Genomic DNA, 21,125 nt, shown 5'->3' with positions numbered 1-21,125 from the left:
AAAATCTATAAGAGCCATATCTATAGAAAAAAAAGAAGACGAGATGAGATGGAGCGATGGCGTAGGTCAGGACGCCAGACAGCTTTTAGGGATATCGAATTGGTGGACCTCGGCGCGGTTGGTTTTTCTCCTGTCCTCCGTGGACTACATAAGTCAGTTATTCCCCGTATGCCATCATTATCATCATCAACGGACCAACAACCGGTATCCGGTCTAGGCCTGCTTTAATAAGGAACTCCAAACAGCCCGCTTTTACGCCGTGTGTAAAACAAAACCTTATTAAAATCGGTTTACTGTCTCTCTGCCTTTTTTTAAAGGAGATGGAAATATTCAAAAGACTCTGGCCTGGGCACGCCTGAGTAAGTGTAGGATTTTAACCCACTAAAACTACCCCCGACTTCTCCCCTACTCCGTGGAACCACCCTTAGGTATTACATCACGGGAAAGAGTTAGCTTACTTTACCTTGGTCTCCTTCCGTCTACCCACGGGGTTCGTAACCGCGCGTTCCTTACTTCTTCTGATTTTCGCAGTTTATCCTGGATTACTGCGATCATGGAATTGATCGCATCGCAGTCTTCCTGGCAAGCTACCATTCACCGGACAAAATTTTCGGTGATAGCACTTCACCAAGAATTTCCTCTAGGTTCCTCCTTTCTTCCAAGAACCTAGAACATTGGAAGAATACGTGCGCTGGGTCCTCTGGGACCCCGTCGCAGTATTGATGGTATCCTCCATGGCCGGTGAGAAACTCGGTGAGATTATAATTGATCTCCCCATGGTTTCTTTCCAACCACCCCGCAATAGAAGGGATCAACCTGTAAGTACAACGACCCTTTTCTGACTGATCCCATCGCTGTTGCCATCTGCTTATGGATCGCTCCCTTCCACCAGCGATAAAGGAGAGATGGACCTAGTGTTGTAAATGTTCATCATCTCCGTTGCCAAGATGTCAATCGGTATCATTTCCGAGATGACGAACGCTTCATCATCTGAGACGATCCTGAAGGCAGAATACACCCTTAAGATTGTTCTTCTGCAGACCGTACTCAGTTTACATGCATTGCCTTAAACATGCAGCAGCTTTTCCCAGACTGGGACTGCATACAACAATATAGAACTCACCGCCTTGGCTATGAGCAGTCTGCAAGTACGCCGCGGTCCTCCTACGTTCGGCATCATCCTTGCCAGAGCCATACTCGTGGTGGTTACTCGTTCGCACAAATCTTCGTATAAGGTTCCAATTGGCCGAGTTGAATGCATTCCTCAGATTCAGGGCCACCACCACACCATATTTGCTAGTACAACCCCTTCCGTGAAATGCATTTTCGGCCAAACCAGTTACCATTTTGATCGCATCAATGGTTGATGTGGCGGAACCCATACTGCCTATCTGAAAGGACCCCTTGGCTCTCAACAACTGGTAGTAATCTATTATAAATTATAAATTGTCTGTCTAACAAAGTTATAATAGGTCAAAGTTGTCGCTGGTTTTCAAATTCATGACTTTGAATTTCAATATCACCTGAATGTGGATATTTCACATAATATATGCAAATATTACGCGCTACGTACTAATGGGGCAAATGCACACTCAAATGTCTTTATAAACGGAATACACAAAACCTTTCATACCTGAAGCGTCCAGCTTCTGGTTTCCCGACTTGTTTTTTTGTGCTGGAAAAAAATGTTTTCACCATATCCAGGGTTCATTGTTCAAGGTCATATCTAACCCCTATAGACCCCAAATTTTCAGACGATATATAATCTTTAACGCCCAAATTTAACGAGGTAGGCGATTGTCGGAAAGAAATTTTAAAGTGACTTTTTCACAAATCAACCCCGTTTCTCAGTGTGTGATAATATACCTTATCAGAAAACCACAGTCGATCGATTTTATAACTGAAACAATGTCTTCCTTGCCGAATGAACTTTGCTTTATTGAATCTCCAAACAGATAGTGACTAACATGTTGTGAACTAGTGTTAATTCCAGAAAAGATTGAAAAAATCCTTAATCTTCTAATTTGTGCCAAACATAGTTGCTGAGTTACACCTCTACGGGAAGCGATCGATTAATCTTCCAATAATAAATGGAATCAAATTTAATGGTTTCCTAAGTAAAAATGGATTACTATCTCAAGTGCGAAACATACACAAGCAAAGCCCAAACCAAAAATTAGGCAATACCAACAAAAGGTCATGTGATTTATATTCAAAGGAACAGCAGTGCTGTGTCTGTCAATATACTCCAATTCATCTAAATTTCTTATATGATATCTTCCTGCAGTGACAGCGTCCTTTAACCATTTCAGTAGTATTCCACAATCAAAGAGTCTGGAAGCAAATTGGTTAAGTTTCTCTATCATCACCCAAGTACGTCGAGTAGGACGGATTCCAAAAACTTCACTGATAAGAATTTTCGTTGGGTAAAAGATGGGCCGCCTGAAGTCTTTCTGCAATTCTTTCAGTAATTTAACACGATCTTCAAGTATGGCATATGCGTAAGAAGTGTTAAGAAGGAATACGTGCGCAGATAAAACCTCCAATGGCGCGGCAACATATAGATCCTTATATTCGTCAGGAATTACACCCGATTTTAAATACAGTCTCAAACTTTTATTCCGGGCCATAATTTTCAGTCCTGACTGTCGAATTTCTTCATACGTTTGAGGAGGTGCCTCATAAAGGGTGGCTGTAAGGTAACTGGATAGTTGGGCCAAATAGAAATTAACCATCACGAATCCTAATAAAATGATTTGCCCATGTATTATCGAAAACTGCCATCGGCTAAAAGCGCTTCTTTTAATCCCCTGAAACAGCATTCCTAAATAGACATTTGTGAAAGCCTCGCTCAAAGCAAACCGTTTCCATATCAGAGATCCAATTAGATACTCTACCACACTCGCATAGAATAAAAATACCGCTAGGGCTATCCATAACGCCCAATCGAATGGTTTTAGTAGATAGAGAAACCTCGGAACCTTGCTCAACTGCGGTACTACCACCATAGCATTCATCCTTCCGAAGGAGAAGCAATCTATTCTCTGACCAGGAGTTGGTTGCTCAAAATGTGGAGCTGTATCAATTTTCCCAGACGATATCAGATCTTCAAAAGTTTCTTGGCGGAAATATTTGTGAAGCCGGTAATCTAGTAGCGTTCCGTTGTTCCTTTCAATAAAATTAACCAACATCCTTCCCAAATATCCTCGAATTAATATATTCCCGTTCCCGTCGACCTGTTTAAACGTTCGTGGATAATCGGATCTGAAAACAGTACTGATGGGAAATTTGTTGAAATTCCGCAACTTTTCAGGAAAAAGACCGGCCGCACTGCTTTCATTGCTCAAATCAACTAGTTTCATGTCTTTGAATGGCATGTAGGTGAGTATCTGCACTTTGTCGGCCTGCTCCGGATCAAAGGAAACCATTATCGCATTGAGTAAACCCATTTTAAAGCACTGACGAAAAAAATATTGCTTGGCGAAAAGGGACGATGACTTTCTAAATACGAATATTATTCGGGAACGCTCCAAATATTCCATTGATGAAAGCACCATTTGGGGAACTCGCTCCGGAATATCCGAGAACAATGCAATGGCCACGAAATCCTTCCGAACGTGATTTAACAGCTTCATCGTTGTTGCCGAGATAACTACTACCGGGACAGGAATGACCCTTATCAAGTCGGTTGTATTGTCGTTTATGTGAGTTTCATTCCCTTTAAATATTAGAACGACTGGAACACTTTCAAGCAACTCTAATACCGGAGGAGGGTACAATATGCATTGCACTCCTGCAAGGCTAATCAAGACAAGTTTTCCAGCCCACATGGCGCAACAGTCACTGTTGAACTGAATTACTTGAAATTACTATTCGAGACTTTGGGGTAATTATATACTTGCAGAATCCAATTTTTCAGAGTAATTTTGATTCAAAAAGGTAATTTACTTGGGTTAATTACGCAGATATTTTGCTGGAAAAACATTCAGATAATGTTTCCCAAATGAACAGTACGAATCCTTGCGAATGCAAGGACTAAGTATCTACAATACTGTTATTTTGTTATGTTCGAAATAATAAACCAAATGGATAATAGCAATTGTCTAACGAATTTATGGTGAGTGGAGACTTGACTTACAAAAGATAGCCAAATCTAGCTCCAAGCCGATTCCAAGGCAAATTGAAACAAATCGGGAAACCGGAAGCTGGCCGCTTCAGGTATGAAAGGTTTTATGAATTTCTTTTATAATAATATATCATTTGAATGTGCATTTGCACCTAATATATGCATATATTATGTAGGAATACCCACATTCACTCTTGAATTTTCAAACAAGCGACAACTTTAATCTATTGTAACTTTGTTATTAGGCCTACAAATAAGTTCTGTCGGTTTTCACAATAGATGGCGTAGCTTGTTTTTTATTCCATTGATCCACATTTCCAAACATTCATCGGAAAGCTACTATCAATAAGCACAAACGTCAGTATAAATTATTTAATTGAAGTGTAAACAACAATACTTTTTTCATCAACGAAAATGGCCAATTTTGTACCAAATAATGTGTTTTTGCGGGGAGTTCTACTTCATTATTTCAATATGAAGAAAAAAGCAACCGAAAGTCATCGCATTTTGATGAAAGTCTATGGTGACCATGCTCTATCTGAGCGAACGTGTCAGAGGTGGTTTGGACGGTTTAAAAGTAGCGATTTTGACTGGGGAGACGAAGAGTGCGCCGGACGGCCAACAATTTTTGAAGTTGAAGAATTAGAGTCATTGCTCGACCAAGATCCATCGCAAACGCAAGAAGAACTTGGAAAAACACTTGGAGTCACTCAGCAAGCCATTTCCAACCGTTTAAAAGCAACGGGAATGATCCGAAAGGTCGGAAGTTGGGTTCCGTATGAACTGATGCCAAGAGACGTCGAACGCCGTTTTTTCACGTGCGAACATCTGCTCCAACGACAAGAAAGGAAGGGTTTTCTGCATCGAATAGTTACTGGCGATGAAAAGTGGATCCATTACGATAATCCTAAGCGTCGGGCAACGTGGGGATACCCCGGCCATGCCTCATCACCGACGACCAAAGCGAATATTCATGGTGAGAAGATCATGCCGTGTATATGGTGGGACCAGCTGGGTGTGGTATACTATGAGCTGCTAAAACCGAACGAAACGGTCACGGGCAAACTCTACCGACGTCAAATGATGCGTTTGAGCCGCGAACTCAAGAAAAAACGGCCGCAATACCAGCAAAGGCATGATAAAGTTATTTTGCAACATGACAATGCTCGTCCACATGTTGCACAACCCGTTAAAACATATCTAGAAACGTTGAAATGGGAAGTCCTACCCCACCCGCTGTACTCTCCAGACATTGCTCGTTCTGATTACCATTTGTTCCGGTCGATGCAGCATGGCTTGGCTGACCAGCACTTCTCCAATTACGACGAACTCAAAAAGTGGCTCGATGAGTGGATAGCGGCCAAGCAGGCCAAGCAGGCCAATTTTTGGCGCGATGGTATCTATGAATTGTCTGAAAAATGGAAGAAAGTTGTGGCTAGCGATGGGCAATACTTTGAACAATGAATTTATAACCAATTTTTCACAATAAAGCTTCAAATTTAAAGAAAAAACCGACAGAACTTATTTGTAGGCCCTATACTAATAGTGTGATTTCTACCAAACTGGTATTACTTCTGCCGACAATTACTAAAAATTATTGTAATTTACTATTATTGACTTTATTTGAACTGATATCGGTATGGAGGCTATTTCGGAGCCTTGGCACCATAGAGTGGCAGCCTCCTGATTTTTTTCAGAGTTTTCGGTTGGGTAATCTCTGAGAGTGGGTCCGTCAAAGAAATGATTACTTTTGACCCCCCGCACTCCCCACCTTTCCAACAAATGTCAAAGCTCCGAAAAGTACTAACAGAGACTTTTCATTTGATACCCCACATGACTATATTTGGTGAAAAAAAATGTACACCCCCTTTTGCATGTATGCCCCCCCCCTTAAATTCGATGTAACAAGATGTAACTCACTGTATGCGTGAGCGTTCACAGTTTCCACCTGGCTCCTACAGTCTCCGAGAAAAATACGTGTGACGGACAGACAGGTAGACTGACAGACAGTGGAAGTCGATAGCGACCAGCGAAAAAGTGAAGATTGTGCAAAACAATAAGAGAAAACCATTGACGAGATTAGTGAAAATCGTAAACGAAACTGCTAAAAGTTGCAAGGAGTTCCAGTGACTAGTGGTGTAGTGAAATCACAGACAAATTTTAATCGAAACAGATTCAAATTTCAAGTTTTCTTTGCTTCAATTTTCCGCTGTTATTTCCTTTGCCTATTTGCCTAAAAACGGGACAAAATGTACCAACTGGTCCTCCAGGTTGGGGGTTGGGTAGGGCTGACAACCCTACACGGAAAACCGATGTCACGAAGCCACGAAAGGACACTCGGACAGGATGGACTCCCAAGTACGATATCAAAATCTTACTTGGAAATTTCAACAGTCAAGTGGGGAAGGAGCCCGTATTCAGGCGATACATCGGCTCCCATAGCTTACATTGGGATATCATCATAACGGACTCCAGGTTATTCAGTCAGCAGTATCGCACGAAATGGTCGTTAGAAGTACTTGGTTTGCGCGAAAAGCGGTACACAAACATACGTGGGCCTCTCCTGACTGGACCACTACAACCAAATTGACCACGTGCTGATTGAACGCCGCCACCTCTCAGCCTTGATGAATGTCAGAACATATGGGGGGCCAATATATACTTGGATCACTATCTCGTTGGTATGGTGCTCTGAGCTCGAATTACGACACCACCTACACTCCCCCCTGACAATCAGGTGAGAGTGAATACTGAAGCCATCCACAACACAGCCCTCCGCGACACCTATACGAGGGAAATGGATGCCGCAATAACCGCAGTCAACAGCGATCCTGGAAATGAAGCATCAACAAATGATCTTCACAACCACCTGAAGAACGTTATCAATGATACGGCCACAAATATACTTGGCCTCAGCCGCAAAAAAGTCGGAGCGGCTAGTTTGACGACAAATGTAAGCTAGCTACGCAACGGAAGAACGCTGCATACCGAGTAATGTTCTCAAAGAACGCGGGCACGCGCAGAGACTTAGCACGAACTCTGTCGAGTGGAGAAGCGATTCCACAGACGGTAAAACGAAGCCTGGGAGAACCAACAAATCTGTGAACTCGAAAAGTACAGGGAGCAACCGCACCAAGTGCGCAAGTCAGCAGGATGAAACCGATGCTCATCCTGCAGAGACAAAAAGGGAAATCTGATTTCCGACAGAATGGGCATATTGGAGCGATGGGTTGAGTACTTTGGTGAACTACTGAACAATCAGAACATCAGCTAGTTGAAGGTCCCGCCAACTGAAGACGACGGACAAATACTGCCACCATCAAGTATAGGAGAAACAGTCCGTGCAATTCATCGGCTTAAAAACCATAAGTCGCCAGAAACCGATGGAATTACAGCCGAATTGGTTAAATATGGAGGCGACCTGTTGCACCAAGCGGTTCATCAACTTATGCTCAAGGTGTGGAACAGCGAATCAATGCCTGACGATTGGCAACGAAGCATTATCTGTCTCATACATAAAAAGGGAGACATCACACAGTACAGCAATTATAGAGGTATTACGTTGCTGAGTACCATCTATAAGATATTACGCCCCGAACATCATTGGCCCATACCAAAGAGGCTTCGCTCCAAGCAAATCAGATTTTCCCTGTGATGCAAACAATGGAAAACTGTTGGAATATGGATATCAGTTGCACCATCTATTCATCGACTTTAAAGCCGCCTATGATAGCATAGCCAGGGTAAAACTGTACACGGCCATGAGAGAATTCGGTTCGACATTAATAAGACTGACTAGGCTGACCCTGACCAATGTGCGAGGCCAGATAAAAGCAGCAGAACTACTCTCAAGACCATTCGATATCAACAACGGTCTACGACAAGGGTATGCCCTATCATGGGTCCTCTTTAACATGGCCCTCGAGAAAGTGGTCCGTGATGCTGAGGTAAATTCAAGAGGTACGATCCACTTTAAGTCCACCCAACTACTAGCCTATGTTGACGATTTCGACATCATGGAAAAAATGACCCGAAATATACAAGCTGCCTTCATCCAGATCGAGCAGGTGGCGATCAGCGCGAGATCTTGGGCTGCACATCAATGAAGGCAAGACAAAATATATGGTGGCCACGTCAGCACCAAAAACCAACCAACCGACAACATCAAACCGCACTGGTCAAACGGGAAGAATAAAGATAGAAGACTACAACTTAGAGACCGTTGATAATTTCTCCTATCTAGGGTCGAAAATCACAACCGATAACAGCTTCGATGCCGAAATCCGCGCACGGTTGTTGGCAGCCAACAGAGCTTATTTCAGCTCACAAAAACAGTTTCGCTCGGAACGTCTCACCATAGGGTCAGAGCTCTTCCTGTACAATGATCTTGCCAGTTCTCATGTATTCCTCGGAAACTTGAGTTTTTAGGGAAAAAAAACTGCGAATTCTTAGTCACGTTCGAGAGAAGAATCCTCCGAAGAATCTTTGGCCCCCTACATGAGGATGGACGATTCGGTAGCCTACATAACGACGAAATCTATGAGCGATACTATGACCGTCAGGTTGTGGATAAAATTCGGCTCAATAGGTTACGGTGGGCGGGTCACTTAATCCGTATGGATGAGGATGATCCAGCCCGGAAAGTCTATAAGGGCAATATCTATAGTAGAAAAAGAAGACGAGGCAGACCCTGTCTGAGATGAAGCGATGGCGTAGGTCAGGACGCCAGACAGTTGTTAGGGATATCGGATTGGTGGACCTCGGCACAAAACCGGGATATCTGGATTTCCTTATTAAGGCAGGCCTAGACCGGATACCGGTCGTGGCGCCGTTGAAAATGATTTGACTTTACTGTACCATATCCAACTTGCTGTTTACTAAATATACCGACTGACAATTGTGAGCTGAACTTGTGTACATAGAAGGTAACTAGCTAGTGGGCTGCGCGATGTGGTGGGGGCGTGCTAGCTCTTGAATCCCGGAGACTCAGGTTAGATTCTGAGTTTATTCAGAAGATTTTTTTTCTTGCTAAGTAACTTTTAATCTGAGTGTCTGTGCTTGTGAGTCTAGTGTTTGATACTCAGCTGGGTTTTAAATATAATTAGAAGATGGGCCAAGTGAGCCAACACAAAGGAGAAATTATCCCATTGCCGAAGGGTGTTCCGACAGCAGACGGGCAATCTACGAGCAAGTGCTCTAAAGAGGAGTTGTTTAAAAACGTAAACGATCATTTTAGGCGTAGTGGTAGATATTAAGATAGCCGACAGGAAAAAGTGATGTCGACCAGAATTTGCAGCATGCACCAATTGTAAATACGACCAAAATCTCAGCGGCAAACGGTGTCAATGCTTCAATCGGCGAAGAGAAAGACGCGTTCTGAAAGCTAGTGGTGATGATCTCGAACCTGATGGATTTCGTAGGCCTTCAAGACGGAAAAGAGATACCAGAGCCCTGCAAATGACATAGGGATACTAATAGAGAATCCCCAGAGCGAACTCCAAAGCGAAAGAAGGGGAAAACGCAATCGGCGCAATGAACAATCTTACCTAATGAAAGTTTGCTGAACCATCTGGAAAAACGTGTCAACCAGTCTACTTGGACTAAAATAGAGAAAAAAAGAACAGAAGAGATCGCGGTCAGATGCGCTGATTATAAAAACAGCAAGCGAGCTGACATTTGCGGAAGATTAAGGTAAACAGTTCAGTGAGGAGGGTAAGGCTCACAATCTCCATAAGAAGATCGAATCACCATTGGGTGAAGCAGCGGAAGTAAAGGTGGGCCAGGACTCAATGCTGATTGAGTGCAAAGACCTGGATGAGATCCTTACAAAAACGGGGATCTGCGAGGCCTTGAAGACTCAACTTGGGCTAGATTCTATCCTTCAGTCCAATGAATAATGCATATGGTGATCCTCAAGCGGCCACAATAGCCTTGCCATTCCAAGCGGCGAAAAAAAGCTATTGCTGTTGGTAAAATCCGCGTTGGCTGGGTCAGCTGTCGACTGCGAGAGTAGATATCGCCAAGTAGACGTTTTAAATGCCTGGAATGTGGACATATTTCAAGAAACTATATGAGCAAGTACGATGGATCTAGGTTATGCCAAAGATGCGGAGAGGAAGGCCATATTGCCAAAGAATGCAATGCGAATCCTAAATACCTGCTATGCAGAGAAAGACAGGAGAGTACCATCGACCATATAACAGGCAGTTGCCAATGTCCGGCGTTCAAGAAGGCGATTTCATCGTTTCATAAATAAAATTTGTACAGCTGAATTTAAGCCACTGTCGGGCAGCCCAAGACCCACTGTCCCAAAGCGTGCTTGAAAATAAAATCGACGTTGCCATCATATGTGAATACTACAGACAGAAGCGGAAAAGCGGCAATCTGGACCTGTAGAAACCAAGCAATCGAAGACACGAACAATAGCCCAGAAGACGGATTCACACGAGCCCAAATAGGCCGAATTAACATATTTAGTTGCTATGCTGCGCCAAACCTCACGCTGGAAGAGTTTGTACTGATGTTGGAAAGATTAGCTTCCGAAGCAAGCCGCTACAACTCAATAATAATAGCTGGCGATTTTAACGCTTGGACCGAAGATTGGGGTAGCCGCGAAACAAATACAGGAGACAGCACATTGTTCGAAGTATTTTCATATTTGCCTGAAAGCCAGGAGACACAGCCAACGCCGCAAAAACCAGCCTGAATCTGAAAAAGTGTACAACCGATATAAGAAGGCGAGAAAAGAACTACAAGCAGCCATCTCTAGAAGTAAAAATGGCCACTTCAAGAGGTTATGCAAGGAAGCAGACCCATGGGGAGGTACAAGCAAGACAGTCATGGTATCAATAAAGGGTGAACGCTCGCCACAGATCACCAATCCTGATTTGCTGTGGGATATCAGTTGTACTCTCTTTCCAATAGTTTCAAATGAAGGAGACCCTGCCCACTGTCCAGATGGATTCCGATGAAACTCCCGAGATAACCAGTGAAAAAGTCCTCGAAGCCGCAAAGAAAATTGTGGAAAATAAAGCCCCAGGCTTAGCTGACATTCCAAACAAAGCTCTGGTAGTGGCCGTTAAAACAGTTCCTAGGTGGTTCGCTGAAACATTTACTACGTGCCTCAAAGATGGGATTTTCCCGGAAACAGGAGGTTGTTCTAATCCTCAAGCGAAATAAACCTTTGGGTGATCATTCGTCTTATAGGCATATATGCCTATTAAACGGCGTTGGCAAACTTTACGAACGAGCCATCTACAACAAACTTGCACCATTTGCAGAAAAGGAGGGTGGCCTCTCAGATAGGCAGTTCGGATTCCGAAAGACAAGATCTACTGTCAATGCGATCAGCACGGTGATCTTCCGGGAGGGGCAATTATGTTACTATGATATTTGGACGATAGACCTAAGACATATAGAACAACCTGCGGAGTTCCACAAGGATCAATCCTCGGTTCTCTTCTATCGATAGTAATGCATAATGGAAATTTAAAGTTGCAACTGCAAATATCTAGGAGTTATTGTTGATCAAAGGCTAAAATTCAAGCCTCATCAACGTCATGCGCTTTTCGTACAACATCAGATGAAGCAGCATATGTGATAGCAGGCATGGTCCTTATCGACATCTTGGCGAACGAAGGTCGACGCCTCTATGGCCAATCATATGCAATCGGCGAGTCCTGTACCTGTTGTCGGCAACTAGGCCGAAATGAATCTATTTTGGAGTGGCAACAAAGATGGGATCATTCAACTAAAGGACGCTGGACTCTTAGGATTATTCCAGACGTTTCGAAATGGATCACTGGAAGGCACGGTGAAGTTAGCTACGACCTAACTCAATTCCTAAGCGGACACGGAGGGTACCGTGCATACCTTAATGGTTTCGAGCGTGGCGACTCCCATATTATCCGACATGCAAGATGGTTCCGGGGAATGCAGAGCATGTTGTTTTTTACTGGCCGAGATTCGCCGCACACAGAGCGGAGGCGGAAATTGAAGACGAGGCGCAGTTGTCACCCGAAAATATCGTAGATGAAATGTTAGCCTTTCAAAAAGCTTGGAGGGTGGTGGGAAAATACACAAAGGCGTGAGGCGAGCCAGCGGAGATAGGCTCCAGCTGATTTTTTGGATAAGACTTGAAAATTCTGATGAAGAATAGTCTTCAAAAGACAAAGAAGAAGTATTATAGCAACTGACGTGAGAATTGCAGTTTCGTATATGGAAAAGCTTGTATTGGTTCGCTGGTATCGGCCTTTCGTTAGCGCGGGACACGGATCGTGAAGCGGACATTTAGGAGGTAAGAGCGCCATCTCTGTTGGACGAGAGACGTAGATAGCGGCTCGCTACCGGAAGTGAAATTTAATTGCGCGTTTCACGTTGAGTTTTCTTGTGGAGTCACTCGGCATTTTCCTACCTGCAAAATACCTCCAGTTGTGCAAATTTTAAACGTCCAATCATTTTTCTTTGCTCAGACCGAGAATAAATGCTAGCTACGGCAAAAAGAAAAGGCGAGGTTCTAGTGACATCTCCCCAATAATTCAGTTTCGGCCGTAGTAATAGCTCGGCGAAGGCATACCAGGATATATGCGCAAGAGTAACTACTGACAAAGAGTGATTTTCCATCCTTTTGAGGAAAGAATTAGTTTTTCGCACGGAATCGGTTGTCAGTAAATTATCTGGCAGTTCCCAAGTCTGTGTTGTATGAGGAACCCATAACTAAAATGCAATCGTAGACAAGAGTAACATTTAAAGAAGTATCAGTGTAAATGAGAAAGACACTTGAAAAGACCGTTCATTGTAGTACCGCATGAATCATTTAGCTATAGATCTATGTTGTCTATGTTGTAAATCAGCAGTAATTGCAGGTGAAGCGGAAAATAACCCTGCGGAATCGCCGTCAACCCAGCGGCTTTACTCCGTTTAGGTTCATTGATGCCGAAATGATTTCTCTTCTGCGAGGAATTCATAACCACAAGTTAAGGGGACTAGCCATTTCATCCGCAAGAGGGGGAACTTCACCGGATGTGGTACTGTTAAGAACCGTGGTGAATTGTCCTCCCCAACTCCCGACATGCAAACTCTTTCATGATACGGTATAGATTTCAGAAATCAATACGACCTGCGGCATATTCTGCTTCCCTGGTCAATGCAGTAGCATTCAGGGTGTACACCACACTGAACTTCTCGGGATTTCGCTCGGTATCGGAGTTCAAGCCTGTCTCGCCGCCATCACTCACAGCGGTCAGTACAGCTTTCAACCCTTCCCGTTCATAAATCCGCTTCCACGTCAGCCGAATGTTCGGAACCTAGCCGGTGACCTATGTAGCACCCGAGAAATGAGTACTTTTAATAGCGACCCAATGCTCATCAGCAAGACAGCACTCGCACTGTCTAGCGACAGTTGGGTTGCACAAGCGATCGATTTTGAACTAAGGGGGTCGCTACTCTCCAACCCTGAGAAAAATGGCAGGCGCAACATGCAAGCGAACATAAGCGATCATTAGATGGTAACCCCGTTCGAAGCCGATGTTAACGTCTCTGTTACGCACATCCAGAGGACAACTCCCAAATGTACTGATCGCGGAGTGGTCGATCTTTCCAACACCAAGACCTTGTTTTCCCACCACATGTCCGAGCAAAGTGTTACCAGGTTCCGCCTTGGTATTCAGATCACCCATCACGATCACAATGTCACCTTCAGGACGCTTCCACTGAACCGCGTTCAGTTGCTCATGAAAGCATTCTTTTCCACAGCATCTGACGTCTTCGTTAGTGCGTAGCATTGTACAATTCTGATGCTGTTAGAAACCGGTTCCCAAGACAAGACAGCGCCCTTTACGATAGCCGTAAGAAGCAACCCAACACCCGGTTTCGCCTCGGCTATCACTTGCCTTTCTAGAATACAAAATTTCATTGCCGCAAGAGGAGGGGAGTACTCTCGAGAGTCCCACCATCTTGCTTCACTTAGGCCCAGAATGTATAAATGTACTCACATTCCAGAAACCATTGGTCCATTTTCGATAGCCTTTACTGGTTGCTAGCCCACAAATTTCTACTCCTTTTAGTGGCCTCATACGTCAAGCAAGCAAGGCCTCCCGCGTATTCTTGAGCCCCAACTCACAGGATTTGTTAGACGGCAAGTAAGCAGCAATCCAAAACTAGGTGCCCGCAAATTATTTTCAGCCTTACAGAAACAAACTGGAAAAGTGGTTTCGCAGAGCGCTCAATAAGATTGAATACTATTGAAAAATCGCTCGACGTAAACCCTCTATTTCTAGCGTAAACCGAAAAAAAAAACGTTTAGAATTCGGCAGGGAGTACCTGCATGCGGAAGAGTGGTTCTTAAATGATGTGCTGTTCACCGAAGAATCTAAATTCAGTGTTTTCGGCGCTGGCGGAAAACATAAGGTGCGGCGATAGCCAAATAAAAACCAAGTCGGGAAACCGGAAGCTCAGCGCTTCAGGTATGAAAGGTTTTGTGTATTTCCTTTATAAAGAGATCTGTGTGTGCACTTGTCCCATTAGCATGTAGCACGTAAAATGTGCATATATTATGTGAGAATTTCCACTTTCAAGTAATATTTACATTCATAGTCTTGAATTTGCAGAGAAGCGACAGTTTTGACCTAGTATAACTTTGTTAGTAATATTGTGATTTTCACGAAATTTGGTAGGATCTTGCTCTATGCTGTAGCCTACATTACTGCAAAATTTTGTGATTCTAGGGTGAACTTAAGGGGGGTTTTCCTGTCAATTACTAAAAATTCTAGTAATGTACTATTATTAACTTTATTTGAACAGGTATCGGTATGGAGGGTATTTCGGAGCCTAGGCACCATATAGTGGCAGCCCCCTGATTTTTTTCAGATTTTTCGGTTGGGTGGTTTCTGAGAATGGGTTCGTTAAAAAAATGACCACTTTCAACCCCCCGCACTCCCCACCTTTTCAACAAATGTCAAAACTAAGATCGGCTTCGAAAATTACTAACCGAGACCTTGCCGAGAGTGCCAATCGCTATAACCGCCTCCGAGAAAAATGCGTGTGATAGACAGACATACAGACAGACGGACAGACAGACAGACAGACAGTCCTGTGAGGAGTGGCCAGATCTCCCATCAGGCGCGACCCCAGCTGGCGGATAGGGGCATACCTATTGATGTGTAAATATGTGTTCATGCACTTTTCTTTTTTGATTGTGCATGGGCTAGTGTTTGCTCATCTCTGGTGCGCGGACCAAAATGGCTATGGGAAGGATACCCAGAACATAAAACCATCATGGAAGACGAGAGAAGGAGGAAACTTACGGTGCAGGGGCTCGGAACCCCAGTACCGGCGGCTTTTGGGAGTGAGCAAGCGGGCTCCCGGTCGTCGATATCCCTCGACCGCAGTGCCTCGGTGGTGGACAACTTGGCCACCTTGGCATATAATGCTACAAGTGATTTGGATCTGGAGAAGGAAGTATTCAAGCGAAGTACGACTTTACCGAGAACACCAATAACAAGACCAAACAAAGATGAACTAAAAGCAGCTTTTTGGACAACAAAAACCATGACAACACCCACCGCACATGTTCAAGATGCTCGACAGCAGGAGGTGCTCCAGGAACAAGAAAGAGATCCATTCAAAAGAAGCTCATCAACTTTGAGATCTCCACCAATGCCAAAGACGATGAAGGATAAAGTACAGGCCAAAAGTGAAGGACCATGTAAAAGGAGTAACCCTGCCGGGACTTATAGGGAGCAGAGTCCCGATCCGGAGGAATTACCCTTCACCCAGCTTGGGGCAAAAATAGTTGAGCTGTCCGAGTTTATCAAGGACAAGCACAACGTGCACCAAGCCATAAAGAATATGGTGAGGGCTATTAGAGTTCTCTATAATAGATCACAGATGGAGGAAAAGAATAATAAGAACACGCCGAACCCCGCTGTGCCAACAGTATCACAAGCGACCCAAGTGACGCCTAACCGTACTACCATCGAATCCCAGCGAAATAAGCGAGTACGTGAAAAAGAGGGGGAGCCTTTAAGTAATCAGCAGGCGCCTAAGAGAAAAAAAGGCGGACAGGACATCCGGAAAACCAACACCAACAGGTCAGAAGGAGGAAACCGTACAGAGAATCTAGGAAACTCGACCAGCGTTGCGAAGCCTAAGACCAGCGAAAACGATGGATGGACTAAAGTTACCAACAAAAAAGCGGAACGAAAGGCAAAAGTGCGAACTCGTCCAGATGTAATTGTTATCTCCAGTAAGGGCAATCTGTCCTACGCGGAGATACTCAAAAAGGTCAAAGCGGATCCCGACCTAAAAGATCTGAGCGGAAATGTAAACCGAATCCGAAGAACCCAGAAAGGGGATCTCATGTTCGAGCTGAAAAGATCCAGCGTGGCCAAAACTGATGACTTTCGCACTCAAGTGAAAAACTCACTTGGGGAGAATGCCGCAGTGCGTGCCCAAAAACATGAGATCTACCTTCAATGTAAGGATCTCGATGAAGTAACATCGAAAGAAGAAATTTGTATTGCTCTGAAGGAGCAATTCAAGTTGAAAGAACTCACCGAGGAGTCTATTGTGGGCTTACGAAAAGCCTATGGTGGTACTCAAACAGCCACAATACGAGTACCAGCGGAGGCAGCACAGATGTTATTGGCTGCCGGAAGGGTTCGGATTGGATGGGTTGTCTGCCGTTTAAGGGAACAAATTTCACTGAAGAGGTGCTTTAAATGCCTCATGTTTGGACACTTCGCGAAGGCATGCACCAGCAGCATTGATCGATCCGATCGATGCAGAAGGTGTGGGGAGAAAGGCCATATTGCCAGAGAGTGCAATAGGGACCCCAAGTGCCTATTGTGCGAAGTAAAAGAGGGACAGGATAACCGGCATATTGCCGGGAGTGGTAAATGTCCAGAATTTAGGAAGGCGCTCACTGCAATGAGAAAATGAGGTTTATTCAAATAAACCTGAATCATTGCAGGGTCGCTCAGGATTTACTTGAGCAGACCACGTTCGAATCTGAGATGGAAATCGCCATCATAAGCGAACCGTATAGACACCGTCACGGTGGCATATGGGTCAAAGATTCGACTGGTGGAGCGGCGATATGGGCTTGCGGTCGACAAGCCATACAATGTACTGCAAGTCAGGCAGGCAGTGGCTTCCTGTGGGCGAAAATAAGTGGTGTATATGTATACAGCTGCTACGCCCCGCCAAGTTTGACACTGTCTGAATTCGAGCAAATGCTTGATAATCTTGTTCTCGACGCGAAGGGACGAAGTCCAAATTTGATTGCTGGTGATTTCAATGCTTGGGCCCTAGAGTGGGGTAGTAGGGAATCAAATGCTAGGGGGCGCAGTTTATTAGAAGCTTTTGCGCAGATGGACATAGTTTTGGCTAACGAAGGTGCTGTAAACACCTTCCAGAAAGGGGGATCAGGCTCGGTTGTAGACCTGACCTTTGTCAGCCCTTCGCTGGTGCGTGGTATGTCCTGGTGCGTCAGCGAACGCTACACCCACAGCGATCACCAGGCAGTTTTCTTTGAGACATGTATCGAACCTCAGGGCAAAGAGCTATCATGCCCGAAACCGAAAAAGATTTCAGGCTGGTCTGCAAAATCTTTGGATGAGCAGAGCTTCTTAGAGGTGTGGTTGGATCAACCTGATATAGCAGGCGCCTCTACGGAAAGAGCTGTCCATCTGGCTCAATGCATCGCCAAAGCATGTGACGCGTCCATGCCTAGGAGGTGCGCATTCCCCCGTAGAAGACCAAACTACTGGTGGAATGATGAACTGACCGGCCTTCGATCGGCCTGCCACCGAGCGAGAAGAGCGGCTCAGAGGGCGGTAGGTAGAGTCGATCAAGGGCAGAAAGAGTGCGCCTACAAAGCAGCCCGCAAAACCCTCAAGCTGGCCATCCAGCGAAGCAAGAGGAAATGCTTTAGGGAGCTCTGCTCAGAAGCGGACGTAAATCCGTGGGGGAGAGCTTATGGAATCGTGATGGGACGATTTAGAGGCCGTTCGTCTCCGCAGATCACGTGCCCCGCCCTCTTGTTGAAAATCATCCAGGGGTTATTCCCCCAGCAAGAGGAGAACACCGACACATTCCAACCACCTCTGAATGTGATGGCAATCCCGCCAGTCACCAGAGACGAGCTCCTGGAGATCTGCGGCAGAATAGGAGACAACAAAGCACCGGGTCTGGACGGAATACCGAATAAGGCCCTTAAGCTTGCCGTCAAATCCAGGCCGGACATGTTTGCTGGGTTGTTCGAAGCGTGCATGTCCGAGGGAATATTTCCAGCGGTATGGAAACGGCAGAAGTTGGTGCTTCTGCCCAAGCCTGGTAAAGCACCAGGTGAACCATCCTCATACCGACCCATATGTCTTTTGGACACGGTGGGGAAAATGTTAGAGCGGGTAATCTATAATAGATTACTCCCAGTAGTTGAGAGCCAAGGCGGCCTTTCAGATCGGCACTATGGATTCCGTAAAGCCAGATCAACCATTGATGCCATCAAATTGGTTACTGGCTTGGCCGAAGATGCAATCCACGGAAAGGGTAGTACCAGCAAATATTGCGTGGTAGTAACCCTGGACGTGAAAAATGCATTCAATTCGGCCAATTGGAATCTAATCCGGAAATCCCTAGCGAAGGTTGGTATTCCCGCCTACCCCGCCGCAATTGTCGATAGTTATTTAACTGAAAGGAGGCTCTGGTACGACACTGATGACGGACCGCAGGAGTACGTCGTTTCCGCGGGTGTCCCGCAGGGCTCCGTATTGGGCCCACTACTGTGGAACATCATGTACAACGATGTACTTAATCTTCCCCTTCCGGAGGAAGCCACAGTGGTGGGTTACGCTGACGACATTGCACTGGTTGTTGTCGCAAAGCATCTCGAAGATGCTGAGTTATACTCAAGCGAGGCAATCGGTGCTGTCAAATGCTGGTTGGAGAGCTCTGGTCTGACGCTTGCGGAGGAAAAAACGGAAGCGGTCCTCATCACGACGCGCCGGAAGAGAAATTATGCCTGTGTTAGAGTCGGGAATCATATCATCACTTCCAAGCCGGCCATCAAATATTTGGGGGTGGTGATAGACAGGAAGCTCAGCTATAAGCAACACGTACAGTATGTTTGTGATAAATCATCCACTGCCAGTATGGCCCTGGCCAGGATGATGCCAAACGTGGGAGGGCCACGGCATACCTCTAGGTTGCTTATAGCCAGGGTGGTGACCTCAATCATGCTCTATGCGACCCCAGTTTGGAGCGAGGCGTTGCGGATGTCAGTTAATACTAGCAAACTGAATGCAGTCTACAGGAGGACAGCTCTGAGGGTATGCTCTGCCTTCAGGACTGTCTCAGATGATGCAGCATTCGTCATCTCTGGAATGATGCCCATTGACATCTTGGCAGATGAGATGGCGAATATATACCATGCGAAGCCAATTTCTCCCTTATTGCAGACGAAGAAGGCTGAGAGGGAGAGATCCATTAATAGATGGCAAGAGCGGTGGGAACGTTCGGGAAAGGGTCGGTGGACTCACAGGCTCATTCCTGCCATCAAGGAGTGGTTGGAGAGACGACACGGTGAGGTTAATTATAATCTCACCCAGTTTCTCACGGGACATGGAGGATATCTCCAATACCTTCACAGGTTTAAATTGGAGACCTCACCCGACTGTCCAAATTGCGATGAAGTCCCAGAGGACCCAGAGCATGTATTCTTCCACTGTCCGAGATTTGTGGAAGAAAGGAGGAACCTAGAGGAGACTCTAGGAGAGGTGCTGGTACCAGAAAATCTGGTGCCGAAAATGCTAGCACATCAAGAGAATTGGGATGCGGTCAACTCCATGATCGCATCAATTCAAGATAAATTGCGAAAGGCAGAGGAAAGGAGAAAAACGCGGTCACGTGCGCCGCGTATAGAAGAAATGGGATTAAGCTAGAGTGAGCTGACTCCGCCCTGTGATGTAATACCTTATGGTGGTTCCGCAGGGCAGGGAGGGAGTCGGGGGTGGTTTTAGTGGGTAAAAATCCCACACGCTTGTGTGTCCAGACCAGTGTCTTTTGAAGATGTCCATCTCCTCAAAAAAAAAAAAAAAAAAAAAAAAAAGACAGACAGTAAACCGATTTTAATAAGGTTTTGTGTTTACACAAAACCTTAAAAAGGAGTTTGTCTGCTTAGCTGAAACATAGTGGACAAAGTATACTCGTGTGTGGGTGTTTCACAGCTAGTGGCGTCGGGAGTTAACATTTATCGAAGGATCCATGATTTCTAAATTGAGCTCTTAAAAAAATATTACAAGAGAGCGCAGAAAAAGTGGGACTACAAGGGACATTCCGATTGTATCGCTCGACATTCGGTTATGGCTGCTCTATAACAGCCGCTCGGTCATGCCAGCCCCACCTCGGTCGCCGGACTTGAGCCCTGTAGAGAACCTCTGGGATTTCTTGGACAGTAAACTGTGTCAGCGCCTCATTTTAAAGTAGAAGTGGGGGTAAATTCCAGTGGGTTAGTGCATCAGTTTGGTTTCATCGATGGTGATTGTTCAAATTGTGGAATATTCAAATTCGCGCCCTCCGATATTTTGATCCGCATTTCACTCAAATGGCAACCCTTAGGCAAGTGGGTTTGGTTATCGAATTAGTTAGTGCATACACAAACCAAAGATATATCAAAATGTCTCCGCTGCAAGAAAAATATCGAAGAAACTAACCATCCGGAAACTCAACCCTCTAACATGGAAATCATAGAATCCTTTGAATAAAAACCAATTCATTCTTTAAAACTTAATTTACCTCCAATTTATTGTAATAAAACACTCTTAAATATAAGAGCATTAACACAATTATCAAACAAATATATATACAGCATTAAAATACTTAACCAGACCGAGATAACTACCAAATAAGGAATTAACTAAGAGAGCAACCATTTATGGCCCGGTAGTCCAAGTACATGATGCCTGGAAAGGAAGAAAAAGAGATATTAGAAAGTTCCTTC

General features: G+C 44.9%; 1 protein-coding gene across 4 annotated transcripts in view; it reads right to left on the bottom strand.

The window, feature by feature from the left end:
- Positions 1-20,900: 20,900 nt before the first annotated feature.
- LOC119661256 (progestin and adipoQ receptor family member 3) overlaps positions 20,901-21,125 on the bottom strand; it is a 116,925-nt gene continuing 116,700 nt past the window's right edge. For all 4 annotated transcript variants that reach the window (XM_038070504.1, XM_038070502.1, XM_038070503.1 and 1 more), the window contains one exon: positions 20,901-21,087. In XM_038070504.1, the coding sequence (XP_037926432.1) occupies positions 21,038-21,087 (50 nt within the window). In that variant the 3' untranslated portion in view covers positions 20,901-21,037. The remainder of the gene's footprint in view (positions 21,088-21,125) is intronic.

Source organism: Hermetia illucens, chromosome 1, assembly GCF_905115235.1.
Source record: "Hermetia illucens chromosome 1, iHerIll2.2.curated.20191125, whole genome shotgun sequence".
Classification (NCBI taxonomy): domain Eukaryota; kingdom Metazoa; phylum Arthropoda; class Insecta; order Diptera; family Stratiomyidae; genus Hermetia; species Hermetia illucens.
Note: the sequence above shows the minus strand (reverse complement) of the source record. Positions and strands in the feature narration are given on the sequence as shown.